This window comes from Typopeltis vanoorti, chromosome 23 (genome assembly GCF_054136105.1).
Source record: "Typopeltis vanoorti isolate ZY-2024b chromosome 23, IOZ_Tvanoo_1.0, whole genome shotgun sequence".
Taxonomy (NCBI): Eukaryota; Metazoa; Arthropoda; class Arachnida; order Uropygi; family Thelyphonidae; genus Typopeltis; species Typopeltis vanoorti.
Window position 1 is genome coordinate 2,369,146 of NC_143571.1, and position 22,173 is coordinate 2,391,318.

General features: G+C 35.7%; 1 protein-coding gene across 1 annotated transcript in view; it reads right to left on the minus strand.

Moving 5' to 3' along the window:
• Window positions 1–22,173, minus strand: part of LOC150093573 (tetratricopeptide repeat protein 28-like) — a 462,929-nt gene that overhangs the window by 125,882 nt on the left and 314,874 nt on the right. Inside the window, exons 11-12 of the mRNA XM_090412721.1 lie at window positions 21,166–21,378; window positions 4,208–4,646 (exon numbers count right to left, since the gene is read on the minus strand). Of these exons, the coding sequence (XP_090268847.1) occupies window positions 4,208–4,646; window positions 21,166–21,378 (652 nt within the window). The remainder of the gene's footprint in view (window positions 1–4,207; window positions 4,647–21,165; window positions 21,379–22,173) is intronic.

The window sequence follows — 22,173 nt, forward strand, 5'->3', positions numbered from 1 at the left end:
GAATACACATGATGACAAAATTTTACAAGATTAATTCAGAGGAAATTTTTCAAAGCAGGTCTCGTGGTGGAAGAACTAGGGGCCATCCATGGAAACTGAGCAAGAGTGTAGTTAACAAGGGTGTTAGAGCTAGGATTTTTACTTGGAGAGTGGTGAATGAGTAAAATAAGCTACCAGAGTCTGTTGTGGGTGCCATGACTGTGAATGAGTTCAAAGCAAAGCATGATAGATACTGTGCGAATGCTGAATAGTTCTTGACGTGATGAGTCTCCTTTGATGAGTCTAAGGACTCCTTGGAGTTGCCCATAATAATAATACACCCATTGTTTGTATGCTTTCTTTTGTGCATATACCATAGCTAAGAAACATTCAAATAGATTAATGATGGAATTTATAGGCAACTTTACAGGATAATGACACTTCCACAGACTCATATTTTTCTCTGTATAACAGTAGTGTGAAATCTTGAAATCATTCCACACACAACATGTCTTTCCAGGAGATCTGATACTGCTTTAATGACTCTTCTCTGGACTCTTTCTAAAATATCTCGTATAGAGAAATAATTACCTCTTTATTTCTAATGTCATACTACTTATCATTTCCAAAATTCACTGTGTTGTTGTCAAAACTTTTGCAATGTATCTCCCTAAATTTCTTATGATGAACTTTCTATATAAGAAATTTCTATATAACAAAAAATTACAAGAACAACCACATAGTTCTTATTTTATTATATTATTTTTTATCATTAAGACAGCACTGCAACATGCTTCCTTGGTTAGGTCTTTTTTCTCTTTCTCTCTTTTATTCTTCATATTTTATCATTCAATTTAGTCCTTGTTTTCAAATTTCATGTTTTATCTAATACTATATGTGTGAGTCTGCATTTCACATCTTTCACATATAAACTGCAGAGCCAAACATATAACAACACAAAAATAAATTTTCATTTCTTCTTTCCTACTATTTATTTTTATAGTGACATTCGTTTTTATTCTTTTGAGAATTGGATAGTTATTACTTGCAGTTTCAGATCTTCTGTACACTCTTGTATTCATAGCCAACTTGAAGACATCACTATCAAAAATAATGTAGGCAATAAGCATTTAATTTGCTCTTTTCTATTCTTGTGTTCTCTCTCTCTCCCTCTCTCACACACATGGTGAAATTATGCATGGCACTGTGCTGGAACATGACATTAATAATTAGTAGTTCAAGTCCAAAACAGAAATCAAGTAGGTATGTCCTATTCCTTTAGTATTATTATTTTCTGCAAATATTCCACAGAAAATTTCTGGTCAGATATTCATTTCCAAAAAAATAAATATATAAATAAAAATAACCAAGTTTTTTCATTTCTTTATGTTACTTCATCATCATCACGAACCATGGGTTCACTGCCCATTGATGTCTGATGCCTGTTTCACTATCTTCTTCCACCTTTCTTTGTCCAGTGCACAGTGTCGCAGTTTTTGTACACCCATTCCACACACCAGTCTTTTATATCGTCTATCCATTCCCTGTAAGGTCTACCTCTTCTGTTTAAACCATCCAAAATACCAAACATAGATGTCTTTATCTTCCGGTCCTCACTCACTCTACAGATGTGTCCAAATAATTGCAGCTTCTGTTTTATAATCTTCTGCATTAGATTCTGTTTTGGTTGTATCTTCTGATAGAGCTCTTCATTGGTGATTTTCTGTACTCATCCTATTCTTAGAATCTTCCTGTAACAAGTTCTTTCAAATGCCAAAAATTCTTTTTCTTGATTCCTTATTTATTACCCACGTTTCAGATCCGTACAGTACACCGCTGAAGATGCATGTTTCCAGTACTCTTAGTTTTGTTTGCAGACTGATCACTTTACTTTTCCAGATGTTATCCATGGTCTTCAGATTTGTTCTTCCCTTTGCAATCCTGATCTTTATTTCTTTTTTACAGTCCAAGTCATATGTCAGTTTACTTCCCAAATATGTGAATTGTTCTACATTTTCTATATCAGTTCCACCCACTTATATCTTTTGTTTCATGTCCTTCTCACCAAATACCATTGTCTTTGTTTTTTTCAAGTTCATAACAAGTCCAAATCTCTTCCCTTCCTCATTTAACAGTTTCCGTGTTTTTTTGTAGCTCTCTTTCGTCTTCTTCAATAATAACAATGTCATCTGCAAATCTCAGATTGTTAATTCTCATTCCGCGTACAGATATTCCTTTGGCATTTTATGTTACTTCCTTTCCAATAAATCAAAGAATTTCTCAACTTCTTTGGTAATGAAACATTCAATGAGCATAAAAACACAAATTGTCACATCATCCAATTTTTAATTTTGAAATTTTCTTATAACAAGTCTCCATTGAAGTTTGTCTTTGTCTTGGGTGTTTAATTATAATTAATTCCTCCTTTACTCCACACCCTAAATAAATTATCTTATAGTGATTTAAATGGATTACAAGTAAATGCAACTTATTATTATTATTATTATTATTATTATCCAGGCCTCCATGGAGTCAAAAGACTCATCGTGGGAGGTCATTTTTAGGAAACACAAAGTTTATCATACCACTCCTTGAACCCATTGACGTTCTCGCTCCAACCACTCTCTCAGGCAATGTATTCCAAGGTTCAACCACCCTCCATGCAAAGAAACCACTCCTCACCCTCCTGCACACAGCCTCTTTTAATAACTTCCAGGGATGGCCCCTTGTCATCACTCCCTCCCACTGTTCCACCAAGTGAAAGAACTCTCCAATGCCTACCCTGTAACCACCTCTCAACAGTTTAAAAGTCTCAATCATATCACCTCTCCTTCTTCTATCCACCAAACTCTGCAGTCCACATTCTCTCAGCCGATCCTCATAACTATCCTTGTACAGTCCTGAAACCATCTTTGTTATCTGCCTCTGTACCTATTCCACAGTCAATTTATCCCCTTCAAATCCTGGGGATCAAATCTAAGAACAATAGTCTAAGTGTGGTCTGATCAGGGTCTTATACAATGGAATGATAACCCTTTTATCTCTGCAGGTCAGCGTCCTTCTCAGTATTGCAGCAATCATCTGAGTTACCCTCACCACTTTTTGCAATATGCTCCCTGAATTTCAGTTTTCTATCAACCATCACCCCCAGATCTCTTGTCTCCCCTACCTCCTCCAATCGATGGATCCCAAACCTCAAGACTTTACATTTTGCTGCATTGAACCGATACCCCCATTCATTTGCCCATCTGTCTAGTTTATTCAAATCCTCTTGCAGGGCTGCCACATCTGCACTATTACTAATAATCCTTCCTAGCTTCACATCATCTGCAAACAACTGAATATCCCCTTGCAATCCACTGGCAATGTCATTGATATAAAGGTTAAACAATATAGGTCCTACTACTGAGCCCTGTGGGACCCCGATTGTAACCCTCTGCCTCCTTGAAACTGCTCCACCATACACAACTCTCTGATACCTATTGGTCAGCCAATCCTGAATCCATTTGACTAACCTGACATTTAAACCCATGTGCTGCAACTTAAATATCAGCTTATCATGTGGCACCCTGTCAAATGTCTTTGCAAAATCCAAAAAAATGTATATACCTTTCCCTCATCAACTGCTCTTGTCACTTTATTATAAAAGGCAATCGTATTACTAAAGCAAGAGTGCCTCTTAACAAATCCATGTTGATTCTCACAAATAACATTATCCTCATCTGTCCAACGCTGTATATAGTCCCTCACTAATTTCTCCAAGACCTTAACAACTACTGATGACACACAAACTGGCCTATAATTAGACACTTGAAGTCTGCTGCCACGCTTATGCAGTGGCACTATCTTTCTTTCCTTCCATTCCCTGGGTACCTTTCCTGCAGCCAGACTTTTATTGAAAAGCCAGGTCAATGAAGCTGTCAGTTCTTTACACATATTCTCAAAATCTGGGGTGAAATACCATCCAGTCCAACAGCTTTACTAGTATGTTCTGTAATTCCTTCATTATCACTATCTCTTATACTTTGTACACTGATGGTTCTGATCTTTGTTCTGCTGAATGGTATTTCAGTAATTAATTGAATTTTTACCAATACAGAATAGAATTTTGTAAGCAAAATTTTTAACTGCACTTTCCTCCAAAAATTAATATTAAGTATTTTATAATATGTCAATGAATATATGAATAAAGTTAACTTAAACTGAGAAAAATTATTTCTATACTCACCCAAACTGCTGTATGCAAGTGTCTTGGCCACTTTATCATTGATTTGTGCTGCAATACTTAGATGTTGTTCTTGATACATTATTGCTTGTTCAAAATTTCCTAATGATTCATGAGCTACTCCTAAATTCCCATAAGCTCTTCCCTGAGTGGCCATGTTACCTGTTTCCTCAGCTATGGCAAGGTCAAGCTGATGGTACCTAAGTGCTCTCTGATGTTCACCCATCTGTTGATAGACAGTACCCAATCCACATGCAGCATCAGATTCTGCCATACGATCAGCAAGTTCCTGTGCCAAAGCCATTTGATGCTCAAGACAAGAAATAGCTTGCTCAAAGTTACCCAACTGGCTGTGAATACCACCTAATTCTCCATATGCAGCAGCTTTAGCACTAACATTACCCAATTCATGAGCCACAACTAACCTCTTTTCAAAACAAACCTGAAAAATAAAAATTATTTAATAAGGTGCAGCATTTTAGATATATTTATGTTCATCTTAATAATAAGCTTACTTACTGCACTAATGATTTCAATTAAATATATAGATATTGAACAAATACCTAAATAACAAAATGGTAAAAATGCCAGTGAAAAGAATAATAATGTATATATGCAAAGAATAATTTTGCATATATATACGTAATTACTGATCATTCTAGGTGGCGAGGTTGACTAAGTGAATAACATGCTGAGTGCAACCAATAGGTCATGAGTTCAAATTACACTAACAGGTATGGAGGTTTGTGAAAATCTTTAGGCAATAAGTCGGTTTTGTCACTAGCTGAAAGACTACCACCCTGCTTACCGGGTACATGAAGTGGCATGAAAAAGTTCCATATTTGATCTTTAGATAATCCCCTATATATAATAGTTCACCACAGCTGCTAATAATATGCTGTAGGTTTCCAACTTGTCATGAGAAGGATTCATATAAAAGAAAAATTCAATATATTTTAATCTAGTGATTATTTAGCAAAGCTATTTGATTGCAACATTTTTTAAAGAGAAGAGTGAAGAAATAAAGTATCTTATCTTGATTTCATTGACTATCAGTAAGTCAAATTGATTTTGAATCATGGAGAGCATAGCAGATTATAAGAGAAGGAGAAGGGGAAAAAGAAAGTATAGGGATCTGAACCCAGAAAGAAACTGGAAATGGAATCCTGGACTTTCCAGAGAGGCAAATACTATGAAGTCTTCATACATGCACTATTCAGGTACATGTGAAGTAAACAGATGCTGTTCTAGATGATCATATGGCTAGTATGAAATGCTGAAATGCATTCTGTGATAATTCTGATTCACATAATTATCAGACTAAAGAATATAATATGTGCATAATAAATATAATGTAATCCTGATGTTCCTGCATAAATTAGGATTTGGTCTATGTAACCAAAATTGCATATGCACTACTTCCTGTATATCCCTGATTGTGTGTGTGTGTGTGTGTGTGTGTGTGTGTGTGTGTGTGTGTGTGTGTGTGTGTGTGTGTGTGTGTGTGTGTGTGTGTGTGTGTGTGTGTGTCAGGAGGTGATTGAAACTGGGTACTTGGCTGCTTTAACAATTTAACAATAATGAAGAATTTAGAAGGGAATATGAGTAGTCAATGTGTATTTTTTCAGTACTGTTAATTTAATCTGCTAAATTTTTAAGGAATGCAGATTTCATTTTTTTTTCTTTCTTTGAGGTACAGGAAAACCTCACTTAATGCGAATTCAACATGCACAATAATCAGTTAGCATGATTGAGTGAAATGATACTATTTCCTACTTTAAGCAAGTTAATTAATCAGTTAGCATAATTTTTTTTATGTTATGCGAAATCTGACTACGCAAAATTTTTTGTCACAATCTGCAGAAAGCAGTGGCACTTGTCAATGGGATTTGAACTGAGTCAACTGGTGGCACTCAGCAGTTGACTCTAAGCTATCATCGCAAGTGAACGTGCAAACTCTGTTCTCTTGCTCAATCACTTTTCCTTCATTTTGCTTTAATTTAGATACCTATAAGGCTTTATTATATACAATTATTATATTATATCAACCCCTGATATGGAAAAGAGAAAGACTGATAAAGAAAGCAGCAGTAATAAAAAGAGAAGAAAAGTAATTATGTTAGAGGAAAAGCTGAAAAACTTGTCGATCCCATTCAGAATAGTTAAGCAAGAATGATCTCCTTCAACTAGAAGAACAGCATGCATATGAAGAAGAAGATGATAAGGAGTGCAAACAAGAAGAGAATGTTACAACTAAGAAGCTAACTGCAAATGAACTTGAGCTAGTTTTCAATCACATTCAACATGCGAAAGAAATTTTGTCTCATGTTGATCCTGATATTGAACAAAGCTTTGAAGTGTGCCGATTGCATAACAAGATGAAATAGTTGAGCACTATTCAAACATCTTTACTTAATTTTTTTGTAAAAAAGTAGCTCAATCAAATGTTTAGACATTACATAAAAATTTAAGCAATTGATTTTTATCAACTTTGATGATTTTATCCTCTAATATAGCTTACATTTTTTTTATTTTTTTTTCCAAATTTATGCTAACTGATGGATGAATTATAATTATTCTTATTTTCACTATATAATTTAAGAAAATTACAACGTACTAGGATATACATTAAAATAAATTTTAATATATTTCAATATTTCAGTAACGTCACATTGCCATTTTCAAGAACTTAAGTACAAGACACGTGCAGGCAGGCACAACAAAACAGTAAGTGAGGAAGAAGTAGGAAGCTATTATTTCTCCTGAAGTCCTGATTATGCCCTCTAGCGGGCAATGTTGGTATTCTTGGGCGATTGGGCTGAAGGTCTTCTGATGTAGGTTTCCCAAATTTGAGGAAGTCTCATGCAGCCAAATTTGTATTTGTTGAGGTTTGGATCGTTTCTTAGGGCTGAAGCTGATTCCATGAAAAGCCTCTCATATCTGTATTTGCTAGGGTTTATTATTTTGTAGAATTTTCTAGAAGGTTTTCTAGAATTTTGTAGAAGGTTTGTAGAATTTTCCTTGCCAAACAAAATAGCCTGAGTTCATTGTGAACTGAAATAGGGCTGTGATATTGGGATGAAATTTAGCTTGGATTAGCTGTAAGGATTCTTTGAGTGGGACAGCCATGGGAGGAGACATCAAAACCGACCATTATGTCAGTGTTTGAGTGTAAGGTTTTATATGCTGGCTTTGAGGTGGGCTGAGTTTTTTTATGTATGAAGGTGTGTGTTGCCAGTATAGTGTGAGAGAGCTTTGGCCAAATGTTTAGCTAGTTTGTATGTGGGGGAATCAATGCCATCCACTATGGGACGTAATGGCACATTTTCCTTGCAAATTTTTGGGAGTCCATAAATACGGGTGGGGGGGGTAATGGAGTTATATGGTTTTAATTTGTTAGTGATTTGCACAGGCTAAGAAGTGACCTTCTTAAGGAGCCTGTGGAGTTTTCTAATTTGTGAGTTGGTGGGATTGTACTCGATAGGGAGGTAAGTGGCCCGATCTAACAATAGAGATTTCAGCTTACCTGTGTAATCTTTTTGGTTAAGCAATACTGTGGCATTCCCTTTGTCAGCTTTGGTGATTATTATTTTCTTGTTTTTCTTTAATTCTAATAGAGATTTAATTTCTTTACTGGGCATGTTGGTTTTACTTGGTTTAGCTTTGGTCAGAACACAAGCTACATCCAGTCTGATATCGTTGGCGACGTGGCTTGGAAGGTGTCAAATCCCGCATTCAATTCGTATCCTCAGCAGGTATTCTTCTGGCCGCAATGACGAAGTTGTGGCCACGTGCGAGGGCGTCGAGTGCTTCAGGTTTCACACTAAGTGATGACAGGTTAACTACCATTTCGGTAGGAAGTTGCAGTTTCGAGATCGTGTCCTTTTTTAAATTTTCAAATTTTTTGATGTGTCGATCTCGTACTTTTTTAAATTCTTTCTTCGCTGCAGTGCACGAGATGTCGTATAAAATCGACCAAATTTCGTGGCTTAAGGTGATTGAAAGGTCATCTTCAAGTGCTTGTATAGCTGAGTTAGCTTCACTCAGGAAACGGCGAGTGGCGGCAATTTGTTCTCTGAGTAAGGCTTGGTTGGCACGGCTATAAAAAAAGAAGTGCCTTTTGCGAAGAGAAACGGTGCTTGAATTTCACACAGTTAGGGATTACCTGGTTATCCCGGCAGCGCTTCAGGAAGGCGAGATGATTCAGTTGTCTTGATAGCTTCAACTTCAATTTACCGTATTGGCGTGCTTTACGTGCGCTAACATCTCCGTGAATACTCGTAATTCTCGTGGAAAGGCTTAGACGTCGTTATGCATTTTCACTATATAATTTAAGGAAGTTACAACGTACTAGGATATACATTACAATAAATTTTAATATATTTCAATATTTCGAAATCTTGAAATATATTAAAAGGCACTTCTTTTTTATAACCATGCCAACCAAGCCTTACTCAGAGAACAAATTGCCACCACTCGTGGTTTCCTGAGTGAAGCTAACTCAGCTATACAAGCACTCGAAGAGTGCTTGTATAGCTGAGTTAGCTTCACTAAAAAAAGAAGTGCCTTTTAATATATTTCAATATTTCGAAATATTGAAATATATTAAAATTTATTTTAATGTATATCCTAGTACGTTGTAATTTCCTTCAATTATATAGTGAAAATGCATGTAAAGAAATTAAATCTCTATTAGAATTAAAGAAAAACAAGAAAATAATAATCACCAAAGCTGACAAAGGGAATGCCACAGTATTGCTTAACCAAAAAGATTACACAGATAAGTTGAAATCTCTATTGTTAGATCGGTCCACTTACCTCCCTATTGAGTACAATCCCACCAACTCACAAATTAGAAACTCCACAGGCTCCTTAAGAAGGTCACTTCTTAGCCTGTGCAAATCACTAACAAATTAAAACCATATAACTCCATACCCCCCCCCCACCCGTATTTATGGACTCCCAAAAATTTGCAAGGAAAATGTGCCATTACGTCCCATAGTGGATGGCATTGATTCCTCCACATACAAACTAGCTAAACATTTGGCCAAAGCTCTCTCACACTATACTGGCAACACACACCTTCATACATAAAAAACTCAGCCCACTTCAAAGCCAGCATATAAAACCTTACACTCAAACACTGACATAATGGTCAGTTTTGATGTCTCCTCCTTATTTACAAATGTCCCACTCAAAGAATCCTTACAGCTAATCCAAGCTAAATTTCATCCCGATATCACAGCCCTATTTCAGTTCACAATGAACTCAGGCTATTTTGTTTGGCAAGGAAAATTCTACAAACAAATAGAGGGGACAGCCATGCGTTCTCCACTCTCCCCACCCTTGGCCAACTTTTATATGGAGACTTTTGAAGAGAAAGCCTTAAACTCTGCCCCACAAAAACCAACCGTTTGGATTAGCTATGTAGATGATGTATTCGCTATTTGGCCACATGGCTCTGATGCACTCCTCTCCTTCTTAACACACTTAAACAACCAACACCCCAGAATCAAATTCACCCTGGAAGAGGAAAAAAAACAACTGCATTCCTTTCTTAGACACACTAGTCACCCGCCAGCCTGATGGAACCTTGGTTTTTTCAGTATATAGAAAACCCACCCATACAGGCAGATACATTCACCAACAATCCCACCACCCCTCCTCACAACAATATGGAGTCATTAAGACACTACACAACAGGGCTAAACTTATCTGCTTGAATGACAATGCCCTAACCACAGAACTAAACCACACCAATGGCTACCCCTCCCCCAAAAAAATCCAAAAAAATATTGAAACCAGTAAACCACAATCTCCCCCCCCCCTCACAACAAGGATTACTCTAAATCCATCACCATACCCTACATCCGAGGCACCTCGTAAAAAATCACAAAAATCTTAAAAAAACATAACTTAACTTCTTGTTACTGACTATATAAAAAATGGGCATCCCTTATCCGCTCTACTAAAGACCGACCTCCCCCCCCCTAGACCTACCTGGTGTATACCAGGTCCCTTGCAGCTGTAAGCTGTCCTACTTTGCCCAAACAGGCAGGACAGCAAATATCAGAATTTCAGAACACAAGGACTACATCCGTTGTCACCAATACAGCCACTCTGGTCTTGCTGACCATGCGCTGGACACCTGCCATAGAATACGGTGGAAGAAAGCCAGGATAATACACCGTAGCAAATACAGATATGAAAGGCTTTTCGTGGAATCAGCTTCAGCCCTACGAAATGATCCAAACCTCAACAAATACAAATTTGGCTGCATGAGACTTCCTCAAATTTGGGAAACCTAAATCAGAAGACCTTCAGCCCAATCGCCCAAGAATACCAACATTGCTTGCTAGAGGACACAATCAGGACTTTAGGAGAAATAATAGCTTCCTACTTCTTCCTCACTTACTGTTTTGTTGTGCCTGGTGCACGTGTCTTGCACTTAAGTTCTTGAAAATGGCAATGTGATGTTGCTGAAATATTGAAATATATTAAAATTTATTTTAATGTATATCCTAGTATGTTGTAATTTCCTTAAATTATATAGTGAAAATGCATAACCAACGTCTAAGCCTTTCCACGAGAATTATTCTTATTGTTTATTGTATTCGCTTAACATGATTTCACTTAGCATGCATTAATTGATGGATTAATTGATCATGTATTAATGTATGCAGATATGATCTCCATACATTTGAAAGTAGTATGAAGATCATATCTGCAGAAAACTTTCACTATTTTTTCTGATATATCCTTAACATACGGGAAGAGAATAGTTTTGCTGTGATCCTGTGTGTTGGGTGTAGGAGGGATGGGAAATGCATGTAATATTTTATCTATTATCAAATTATCTTTTATTAAAAATATTCCAGGGTGTTCTTTTGATACATAGCCAGTAGAAGAAAGAATGATTATGGAAAGATGATACTGGTTGGTAAAATTGGTAGAATTATAAGTATGAGTAGTTAGCTAACTGAAGCTAAAAAACAAAAAAATCTCAGGAAGTTTTTTCGATACATAGCCAGTAGAAGAAAGAATGATTATGGAAAGGTGATAATGGTTGGTGAAAATGATAGAATGATAACTAATTCAGAGAATATAGTTGAGATATTAAATGAAATTTTAATAAAGATATTCATCCTTGCAAATGTGACATTATGCAGAACTTGAGTGCAGTAAGAAGAGGGTAAGAGAGAATCATGGTGATGGAGCAGGAGGTATATGAGGAATTGAGTAAACTTGGTGTTAATAAGACTTGATAATATATCAGCATATATGTTTTTAGGAAATGTCCCAGGGAGCTAATAACAGCTTTTAGTTACCTTTATAATATGAGTCTTAGAGCGGGCCAAGTTCCAAAGGAGTGGAAAGAAGGCAAAACTGTTCTGCTTCAGAAGGGAGGTGATAAGACTAAGGCTTCAAATTATAGGCCAATCTGTATGTCTGAAGGTGTGGTTAAACTGCTAGAAACCTTAATGAGGATCAAGATTCAGAATTGAGTTGACAACAACAGCATGACAAGGGAAATATGCATCTCCCTTGTCCAAATACATTGGACAAGAGAGAGAGAGAGATGTATGCACAATGGTAAGTTCAGATTTTGTAAAAGCCTTTGATAGATTGGCCAGATGAAAAACTTGTAATTAAACTGGTACAGATGGAATTGGACAGTAGATTAGTGTGCTGAATTGGAGATTGGTTGTCTGATAGGTATCAGAAATTTGTGTATGGGGAAACAATATTGCAGAAGAGGAAATCTGCTAGTGGTGTACCCTAAGGGTCTGTTTTGTGTCATTGCTGTTAACTTGTATGCTTATGATATTGGGAAAAGTTTGAATGGTAATATGCAGTTGTCTGAGGATGATGCAAAGATGAAAAGAATTATGAAGAGTATAGCAGATGTTGTAGCTTTGCAAGAATACTCGAATAGAATGGTTGAATCAGCAAGTGAGTGGGTTGCCAGTTAAATATTGTCAAGTGTAAAGTTTTAAAATTCAAGAAGCAAAGATGGGATGCAGAGTATACAACTGAGAGACACCTTAGAGTAGATGGAGGAAATGAGGTACCTTGGGGTGTTGGCAGACAGTGACCTGAAATTTCAGGGATACATTGAGTTAAAACTGTGAAAACAGTCCAGATTATGGCAATGGTATGGAGAACACTGACATGTAGAAGTAAGGATGTTATAGTTCCATTGTATAAAGCCTTGAACTGGTTGCATATGGATTACGTTACACAGATTTGCAAAAGATACTACAAAAGGGCCAGAGATGATTGACTAACGCAAGTTCCTGTTCTGGAAGACTGAATACGAAGATAGATTGGGGAAATAGAATTTGCATGGTCTAATGGGTAAAGGGAAAGGGGGGGGGAGGATATGATTGAAACATATAAATTGGTAAATGGCTAGTATCAGATTAATGTGGATAAGTTGTTTCATAGAATGGGTCAGAAAATGAGGAGAAAGCAGCAATTCCTAGAAGCTGCATAAGGAAGGTTGAGCAAAGAGGGGTTGAGGAGTAGGTTTTTTGCATGGAGAGCAGCAGGTGATTGGAGTGTATTGCCTGAGAGCAGAGTGAGTGATATGGCAAATGCATTTAGGACATCGTATGATGAGTTGTGTGTATATGTGATAGTGGGATCACCCATCATTAGTCTTTTGACTCAGTGGAGGTCTGATTATAATAATAATGATAATAAAAAAAAATAATAATAGTATATAATGAGTTGTAGTTAACTACTTTTACACACTTAGCTTTCATACTTTTTTTCTGTTTATTCATAAGCCATCTGCTGACTTACACGTTAGAAATTTTTCATATGATTATTTCTTCTTTTCTTCTAAAGAGAACCGCATCTTTAGCTTCTTGAGTCCACCATGGAGTTTTGATTTTTCTATTTTTGCAAACAACTTCACATGCTTTTTGGCTAATTCGATCAAATGCTTTCTTCAGAGTCTGCCATTGAGAATCCAAGGTTTGATTCTTGTTTTCAAAGTCTTTCTTTTTTTTTTTTCCCCTTGAAAAATATTTGTACAGTTGGATTTAGAGTTCACCTCCAAAAGCAGCTCGACTTTAATTCATTTTAAAACTTTCTTACATGTTTTCCTTTTCAGTAGGATATTCATTTTTATCCTACTCAAATGACCACTTTCTATTTCATATTGCACGTATACTCCTTCTTCCATAACCACCCTAAGATCACCATCAACAATAACATGCTTAATAAGACTTTGTTTCTTAAGTCTTCTCCACATCTGATTATTATTATTATTATTCAGGCCTCCATGGAGTAAAGAGACTCATCATGGGAGGTCCTTCTTAGGAAACACAAAGTCAATCATACCACTCCTTGAACTCATTGACCATTCTTGCTCTCACCACTCTCTCTCAGGCAATGCATTCCACAGTTCAACTACACTCCATGCAAAGAAACCACTCTTCACCCTCCTGCTCACAGCTTAATTTCATAACTTCCAGGGATGGTCCCTTGTCATCGCTCCTTCACGCTGTTCCACCAAGCAAAATAACTCCCCAATGTCCACCCTGTAACTGCCTCTCAACAATTTAAAAGTCTCGATCATATCACCTTTCCTTCTATCCACCAAACTCTGCAGTCCACATTCCCTCAGCCGATCTGCATAACTGACATTGTACAGTCCTGAAACCATCTTTGTTATCTGCCTCTGTACCCTTTCCACAATTAATTTATCCCTTTCAAATCCTGGGGACCAAATTTGAGAACAATAGTCTAAGTGTGGCCTGATCAGGGTCTTATACAACGGAATGATAACTCTTTTATCTCTGCAGGTCAGCATCCTTCTCATTATTACGGCAATCCTCTGGGTTACCTTCACCACCTTTGCAATATGTTCCCTGAATTTCAGGTTTTTATCAATCATCACCCGAAGATCTCTTGTCTCCCATTACTTCCTCCAGTATAGCTCCTCCAACTGAGTATGCAGCCTCCCATCGATGGATCCCAACCTTCAAGACTTTACATTTTGCTGCATTAAACTAATACCCCCATTCATTTGCCCATCTGTCTAGTTTATTCAAATCCTCTTGCAGGACTAAAACATCTGCACTATTACTGATAACCCTTCCCAGCTTCACATCATCCACAAACAACTGAATAACCCCTTTCAATCCATTGATAATGTCAATGATATAAAGGTTGAACAATACAGGTCCCAGTACTGATGCAAATGGAATTACTTTTTGTCCAAGTTTTAGTTCAGGGGTAGGATGAAGACTATGTTTGCAACAAAAATGCATGAAAAAGTTTTCTGTGGCAAGGATTTGTACTCATTTAAATGTGCTCAATTTGAAAGATGGTCAATAACTTTGCTGCAAATGTCTTTCCAAGATCCTTATATTGCAAGAATGACAAAAGGTGTTAAAGGCATCTGGGGAGTGGAAGGAGGGTAAGATAGTGCCACTACATAAGGGTGGTGGGAGAATGGAGGCATCAAATTATAGACTAGTTTGTATTACTTCTGTGGTTGTTAAGGTACTGTAAAAATTGGTAAGAGCTCATATACAAAATTGGGCAGATGAAAATAATATAGTCTGTGAAGTTCAGCATGGATTTTTTCATGGGCGTTCTTGTTTCAGTAATTTCATTAACTTTTCTGATAAAGTAACAAGAATGGTTGATCAGGAAAATGCATACACTATAATTTTTTTTTTGATTTTGCAAAGGCATTTGATCAAGTGCCATATGATAAACTGATATTTAAGGTGCAATGTATGGGATTTGGATTTTAAGTTGGTGGAGTGGATTTAAGTTGGTGGAGTGGTTGTCTAATAGATAGCAAAGAATTGTGTATAGAGGGACAAATATCAAAGAAAAGGAAAGTTACCAGTGGGGTTCCACAGGACTCTGTGTTGAGACCACTACTTTTCAACAGTTACATCAATGATGTTTTCAATGGAATTGAAGGAGATATTCAGTTTTTTGCAAATGACATGAAGCTGGGAGGGTTAATGAGAATAGTGCTGATGTAGTGGCTCTTCAGGAAGATCTGAATAAGCTGGAAAAGTGGACAGCTGAATGGGAATGCTAGTTTAATGTTACTAAATGTAAAGTTTTGAATTTTGGGAACTGCAGATGAGATACTGCATACTCTATATATGGATGTATAGTGAAGGAAGTATGAAAACTTGCAGTTATGGTGGATTGAAATTTGAAATTTAAGGGACATGTTGCAAAAGGTAATAAAAACAATTCAGAGGATTGCTACAATTTTAGATAAACATTAACCAGCATAGATAAAATGGTAGTGATTCCATTGTATAAGTCCTGATCAGGCTACATCTGGACTACTGTGCTCAAATCTAGTCACTGGGGTTTAGAAAGGATGAAGATACTTTGGAGGAGGTTGACAAAAATGATTTCAGAAGTGTGGAATGTTAGCTATAAGGATAGAATAAAATCATGCAGTCTGCAGAGTTTGGTTGATAGAAGATGAAGGGGTGACATGATGGAGACGTTTAAGCTCTTGAGAAGTATTTATTGGATGGATATGAGAGATGTTTCAGATAGTGGAAAATAAGTAAGGAACAAGAGTGATCCCTGGAAACTGCACAAGGAAGTGGTGAATAAGAAGGTGAGAAGTTTTTTTTTTTTTTTTATGTGGAGAATGGTGGGTGAGTAGAATGCATTGTCTGAGTACGTTTGTAAATGATAAAAGTGTGAATGAGTTTAAACTTTGGTATGATAGGCATGTTACAGGCAGGAGAGATTTTCTGTAAGTTTGTAGACTTCTGTAATATATGTATACTTATTTCACATTGTAATGTAATATGATGGGGTTTAGAACTTTTAACTTCTTATATAATGTATGTAATTGTTAAGGATATAAACCTCACTCTCTCTCTCTCTCCCCCCCCCCCCCCTCTATGAGTCTTTGACTCCAGAGAGTTAATGTAATAACAATAATGCTAAGTGCTTGTGTTTCTGGAAAGTATGTCCACACAATTCATCATGGAGAATATTTTCACAGGGAAAATTCCTCACCAGAAAATTCATCGCAAGGAAATTGAAATATATTATAATGATACACATATATGAAAAATTAATGCAAAACAAGACATATGTTAGAAAATAAGTTTCTTTCAGTATTTCTATATTATTAATATAATTGGATTTTATTTACCTTTTTTTATGATACTTTTATTCTGTATAAAGTGAAATTAATATTTTGATCACTGATCGGTGAGCTCTCTAATTTCTGTTTAATTCTTAAAATGTTAATCTTTTTTTCTTCTCACGTAGATACTACAGACTCTGTAGATGGGATATTGATATTTTACAAAGGTGATAGGGTGGTTAGGGAGTAAGAGCATGAAATTTAAGAATGTTTATTTATTTTTGTAACCTTTCATTATCCAGGGATAGCTCTTGTGCTTTCCTTATAAACACCTGTGTATTTTGGAATTAATTCCACATTTCATGCATAGTAAAGGGATTTTGAAGGCAATTATTGTTTTTTTACAACGATACTATATGATTATATGTGTACTTCTAAGCAATCACATTAAAGAAGAAAGTGATAGTGAAATTACATAAATCCTTGCATGGTGTAAATCATCTGTGTCTAATCGTTTAGTTGATAATACATTTTATCAACTAAATGATTACCAAAAATTATTTTATAAATTAACAAAAACAAAAATACAAATCATAAAAAAAAAAAAGAGAAATACATTAGGATTAATAAATTCTTAATTCCTAATGAAGTTTCAAAAGTCATGAGAAGATTTTGAGAATATAGGAGATAAAGATTATGAAGGTGCAAAACAGCATCCTAAATGGGAAAAAAAAACCTATAGAATAAGTAAAACATTTGAGATGTTTAGGCACATTTTTTAGTGGAGTCAATTAAATAAATTTTTCTCTTTTATAGGAAATAAAAGAGAAATTAGAAAAAACACTTAATAAACTGCTTTACAAGACAGAATTTAAAAAATCTGAACTTATATAGATCTGAAAACTGAGTTAGAAATAAAACACTTCATTACAGACTGGAGACAACAGATATGAGAGTTCTAAGCATATATCTGTCAACATCCTCTAAGAAAACTTAAAGGAAATACTGGAAAAACTTTTATTGGGATTATACTGATCAAGTGTATATAATAAACAACTAAGTTATACCAACTAGTTTCACCAACTAAGTCTGTTGGCATCTTCAGGGTACATAACTGATGTAAGGCACTAAAAAGTAAAAAACTGTTACAAACTAAAATCAACCGATTCCAATTATATTAAACAAAGAACAGAGTGCATACAATACATTCATAGAGCATGGATGATCTCACTTGTTGTTATTTAGGAATGTTCTATAGTTGGCACTATAATTCAGTTCTGGCGAGTTGAAGGATCTGATAAGGGTCTTCCAGATCACGGGCAAAATTAGTCCTTGGTTCCTGTTAAGGTTTTGTGTACAGCAGGCAACTATTGTGGCCTTCTTAAAAATTCGGGAGCGGAAGTCCTCCTCCATGTAAGGAATTGTGCTTATATCCCACTCTATGGTATGGTTCGTTCTTGAGAAATGAAATGCTAACCCCGATTTTTCTTCTCTGTTATTAATGACGTCACCTATATGTTCTTTTTGCCTAATTTCAAGGCTCCTTGAAGTTTGGCCGATGTAATTCAAGCTGCACGAGCATGGTATGTTATAAACTCCAGCATATTTGGGGAAAGGATGGTTATCTTTTGGAGATCTTAAGAATTGTCTAATCGTTTCTTGGGTTTAAAGGCCACTCTTATTTTATGTGGTCTAAGGAGTCTAGCAATCTTATTGGAAACTGTCCCTCTGGACTCTGGATGCCCCTTCACACAGGATTAGATGGAAATAAACAACAGTGTAACACAGAACTCATTGCAAGTAAGAGAGCTGCTGATATTTCATATCAGCAGCTATGAAATATTCCCCAAATTTCAACAAGTATGGCTGTATCATTTGCCAAAAATCTGTGAGACAGTCATTTCAAGATTGAATTCATACCAGTAAAACTTCTCTTTAAATTAGGATTCTGGATTTTTGTGCTACAATTTTAAAATATTCCCACTATTAACCACTTGTTATTATTTGTGTGCTAAAGTTGTTGAGTATAAACCAGTGAAATATTAGCAACTAAATAATTATTTAGTTTAATTATAATTATTTGTTTAATAATAATTTAATAATAGTTTAATAATAATTATATAAATAGTTATAATTATTATAATTAAATAAATAGCCTATTTATTTTCTTATTTTCTTTGTTGTGAATTAAATTGAAAAATAATCAAAGATAAACAGCTGCCAACTCCTGTGCTTTTCTACATGTCTAGAATGAAACAGTTGAGTGAAGAATAGAAATCATGGTTAAGACAATTCTGAGAAAAATTAAAGGAGTGAGCAGCTGGCATTAATGACAGAATCATATTAATAATGAAAAGTTTACAAAAGACTGTGATATCATAAGCATTCGAGAATGTTTGTGAACAGTGCTATTTTGAGGTGATATGGTCATTTTAACACGTTCGCTGCCAACTACGAGTATACTCGTATGTCGATTTACCGACCTCCTATGCCAAACACGAGTTAACCCTTAGTATAATTACCTTAATTTGGACCCTTGGATTCTGAATAAAGTGGAGAGTACGTCTGGGGGCTTGATAGAAGGGAAATAATTTCAACTAAAATATAGTATATTATGTATGAATATACTATATTCATACATAATATACTATATTTTGTATGAATATAGTATATTCATACAAAATATAGTATATTTTGTATGAATATAAAGAAGTCAACTACGAATATACTCGTATGTCGATTACAACCTCCTATGCCAAGCGCGAGCTAATCCGTAGTATAACACGTAATTTGTAAATCGATTTAAAACTGATAAAAATCAATAAAAAATAATAAAATGAAATCAATAAAATAATAACCAATTTATTCAAATTATGAATGATACACTTTAAAACAATTTTCCCGCACGATGGTGGTTTTTCCTGGTAAACAGGACAATAATAACAAGTTTCGCGTCGTTGTTTGTTTCGTGTACATACTCGGCATGGCTTTGTCAATGAATATTTTTTTCTCTAGGTGGTAAAATTTCCAAATAATGAATATCCTGAATCCTGCTGATAATCTGTGATGCTGTAAGCTTATCCATTCCAACAAAAACTGAGATAAATTGATCTCTAAATTTTAACGCAGTCATTGTGTTTCCAGTAATTATATTATAAAATTTATGCGCATTTTGAATGTATATATCAAGAATGCATATTGCCAATTTCTTTGGCCATCTAATTGTCTTTCATAAGGGGGAAGAGTAAGATAGCATTTGATCAGAAAGATCGATGCCTGACATACCCAAATTATAGTCCCTAACGATATTTGGTTTTAATTGAATTTTACCATTCCGATTTTCTGCTTCAACCATTTAAAATTTGTGCATATTTGAAATGGAAAGAACTTCCCTCTTATCTTCCATTTGCGATGATGAATCATTAAATTCATCATCACTCATATTAGCATAAACTTCTAATTCTTTATCAGTAAGTTTTCTTTTACTGGTCATGGCAAAACTCAAGGTTTTTAGAGACTAGACACAATAAACACATTCGTCAGCGCATGTAATATATGGGTGGGGGGTGATACGAGATTATTCATAGTTGGCGTATAAAACAAAATTCTGTCTGATAAGCCGGCTACGAGATTACTCGTAGTGACCTTGAAGACGCGAAAGCGCTTGGCGTGCGGGGACAAACTATGCCCGAGGAGCGTGGCAGCGAACGTGTTAAACAGAATGAAGTGTTACCAAAACAGGTATGAGATGCCAGGATGAAGAGGAGGAAAATGCAAAACACAGCCAAGATCTAGGTGGATTAATGCAGGCAGTAGTGTCTTTGAAAACTGAAAAGTAGGACCTGATAATATTGGTTAACTGAAAAATAAGAGATTGATTTGAACTAAAACTGTTATAGAAAGCTAGTAAATAATCATACAGTTCTATCATAGTATCTTGTATATCCCTTGAGGATATACAACAAGAAATGATGATGACGATGACAATGGGAGTTAGAAGTAATAATATCAGTGTCATGACCTTTCTGAAAAATTTTAATAACTTGTACAGATAAATGGTGTATGCTTTTTAAATGTCATGAAGTGCATAGTTTTGCACTATGGAATACAGGAACATAACATTGTTTACCATACTGGTGCATCAGTGGTATCTGAAGGTGAAGAAGATATGGGATGACATTCAACAATGACCTGAAGTCCAAGGTACATTTTGCAATAATTGCAAACTCCTTAGTGCACTGTTGTTATGATGAAGAAGCCATCAAAGCATTACTGTTTCACTGTATTATGTAAGCCTGGATAAGACTACCATGTACAAGTTTGGCTCGTGTTTCCTTTGGTGAAGAGAGAATTCTAAAAGGGAAGGTCTATTAAAAACTTGAGAAGGAAACATAGAGGAACCTGTAATGTTAAATGTAAATATAGACAGATAGGGGAATGTCAAGGGCTTAATGAATAAGAAGCCTATCCATGCAAATAAGTAGAGGATATGTATGCCTATCATGTCAGAGGATGCTCTGACATGATAGGCACACTTCACTTGTTCTTACCATTTTAATATGGACGATCATTCACAAATTGAAAGGTGGGGAAAGGACATGCAGCCATTCTTGGAAGATGAATAAGAGTGCAGTGAGGAGCAAAACAAATGAGGATTAGTTTCTTCCATGTAAAAGGTGTGAATGAGTTGAAGGTACAGTATGAGAGATCAGGTACTGGTTGAGTGTGACCTCTCATAAGTCCACCAACTTTGTGGAGGTATGTTAAAAATAACAAAAATAAAAAAGTTGATGTTAGAAATATTCATATAAAACATATTTTGCAATAATGTCAAATTTCCCTATCCAAATGACATACATACCAGTGTCTGCTGTAAGTTACCTAAGCACCGATGAGAATTTCCTAATCCGCGATATGCCCTTTCCTGGTCACGTGGAGATTGCCCTTTCAAAGCAACAGCAAGATATTGCTCATGACATTTCACAGCTTCTTCAAAGTCTCCCAATGCATCATAACAATCTCCTAGATTACCATAGGCTCTTCCTTTATCTACAAGTGCTGTATTGCTTCCCAACTAATGATGAAAATAAATTGTACAAAACATTATTAAAACAAATTGTTGGTTTTTCCATTTGACAACAAGTTTTTTTTTTATAATAGTATTACTCTCACAATAGTAATTTTAAGAATGAAATGATACCACAGATATAATAATTCAAGTAACTGAATTAATATTTCCTATATTTTGCCAAAGTCAAATTGGCATCATCCATGAACAATGCACAAGTAAAGATACATACATGACATGATAGGCACACTTCACTTGTACTTACCATTTTAATATGGAAGATCATTCATAAATTGAAAGGTGGGGAAAGGACATGCAGCCATTGTTGGAAGATGTATAAGAGTGCAGTGAGGAGCAAAACAAATTATAAGGCGAGTGTTATACTAGTCTTAGGTATCAACTAGCAGCAGTTCAATGGAGGGCAGAATTGGAAGGCCAGGATATCATTAGTGCTTGGGAAATTGTGAAAGAATATTTGTTAGCAGCAATAGCAAGCTGTATTCCATGGGTGAAGAAGAGAAAACAATTTGGTGTAAAGTGGATGACAAACGATATCAAACAGGAACTGCAGTTGAAAAAGAGATTACAGAAGATATACAAGGAGAGGGGTGGAGGACAGATACATGAAGAATATAAGATACAGGCCAGGAGAGTGACCAGAATGGTGAGTAAGGCAAAACTGGAATATGAGTAGAGGTTGGCACTAAGATCCAAAGAAAATCCTAGGGAATTTTTTAGCTATGTGGCCAGCAGGCAGAGAAATGATTGTGGAAGAATGACATTGCGGGATAAAAATGGGAA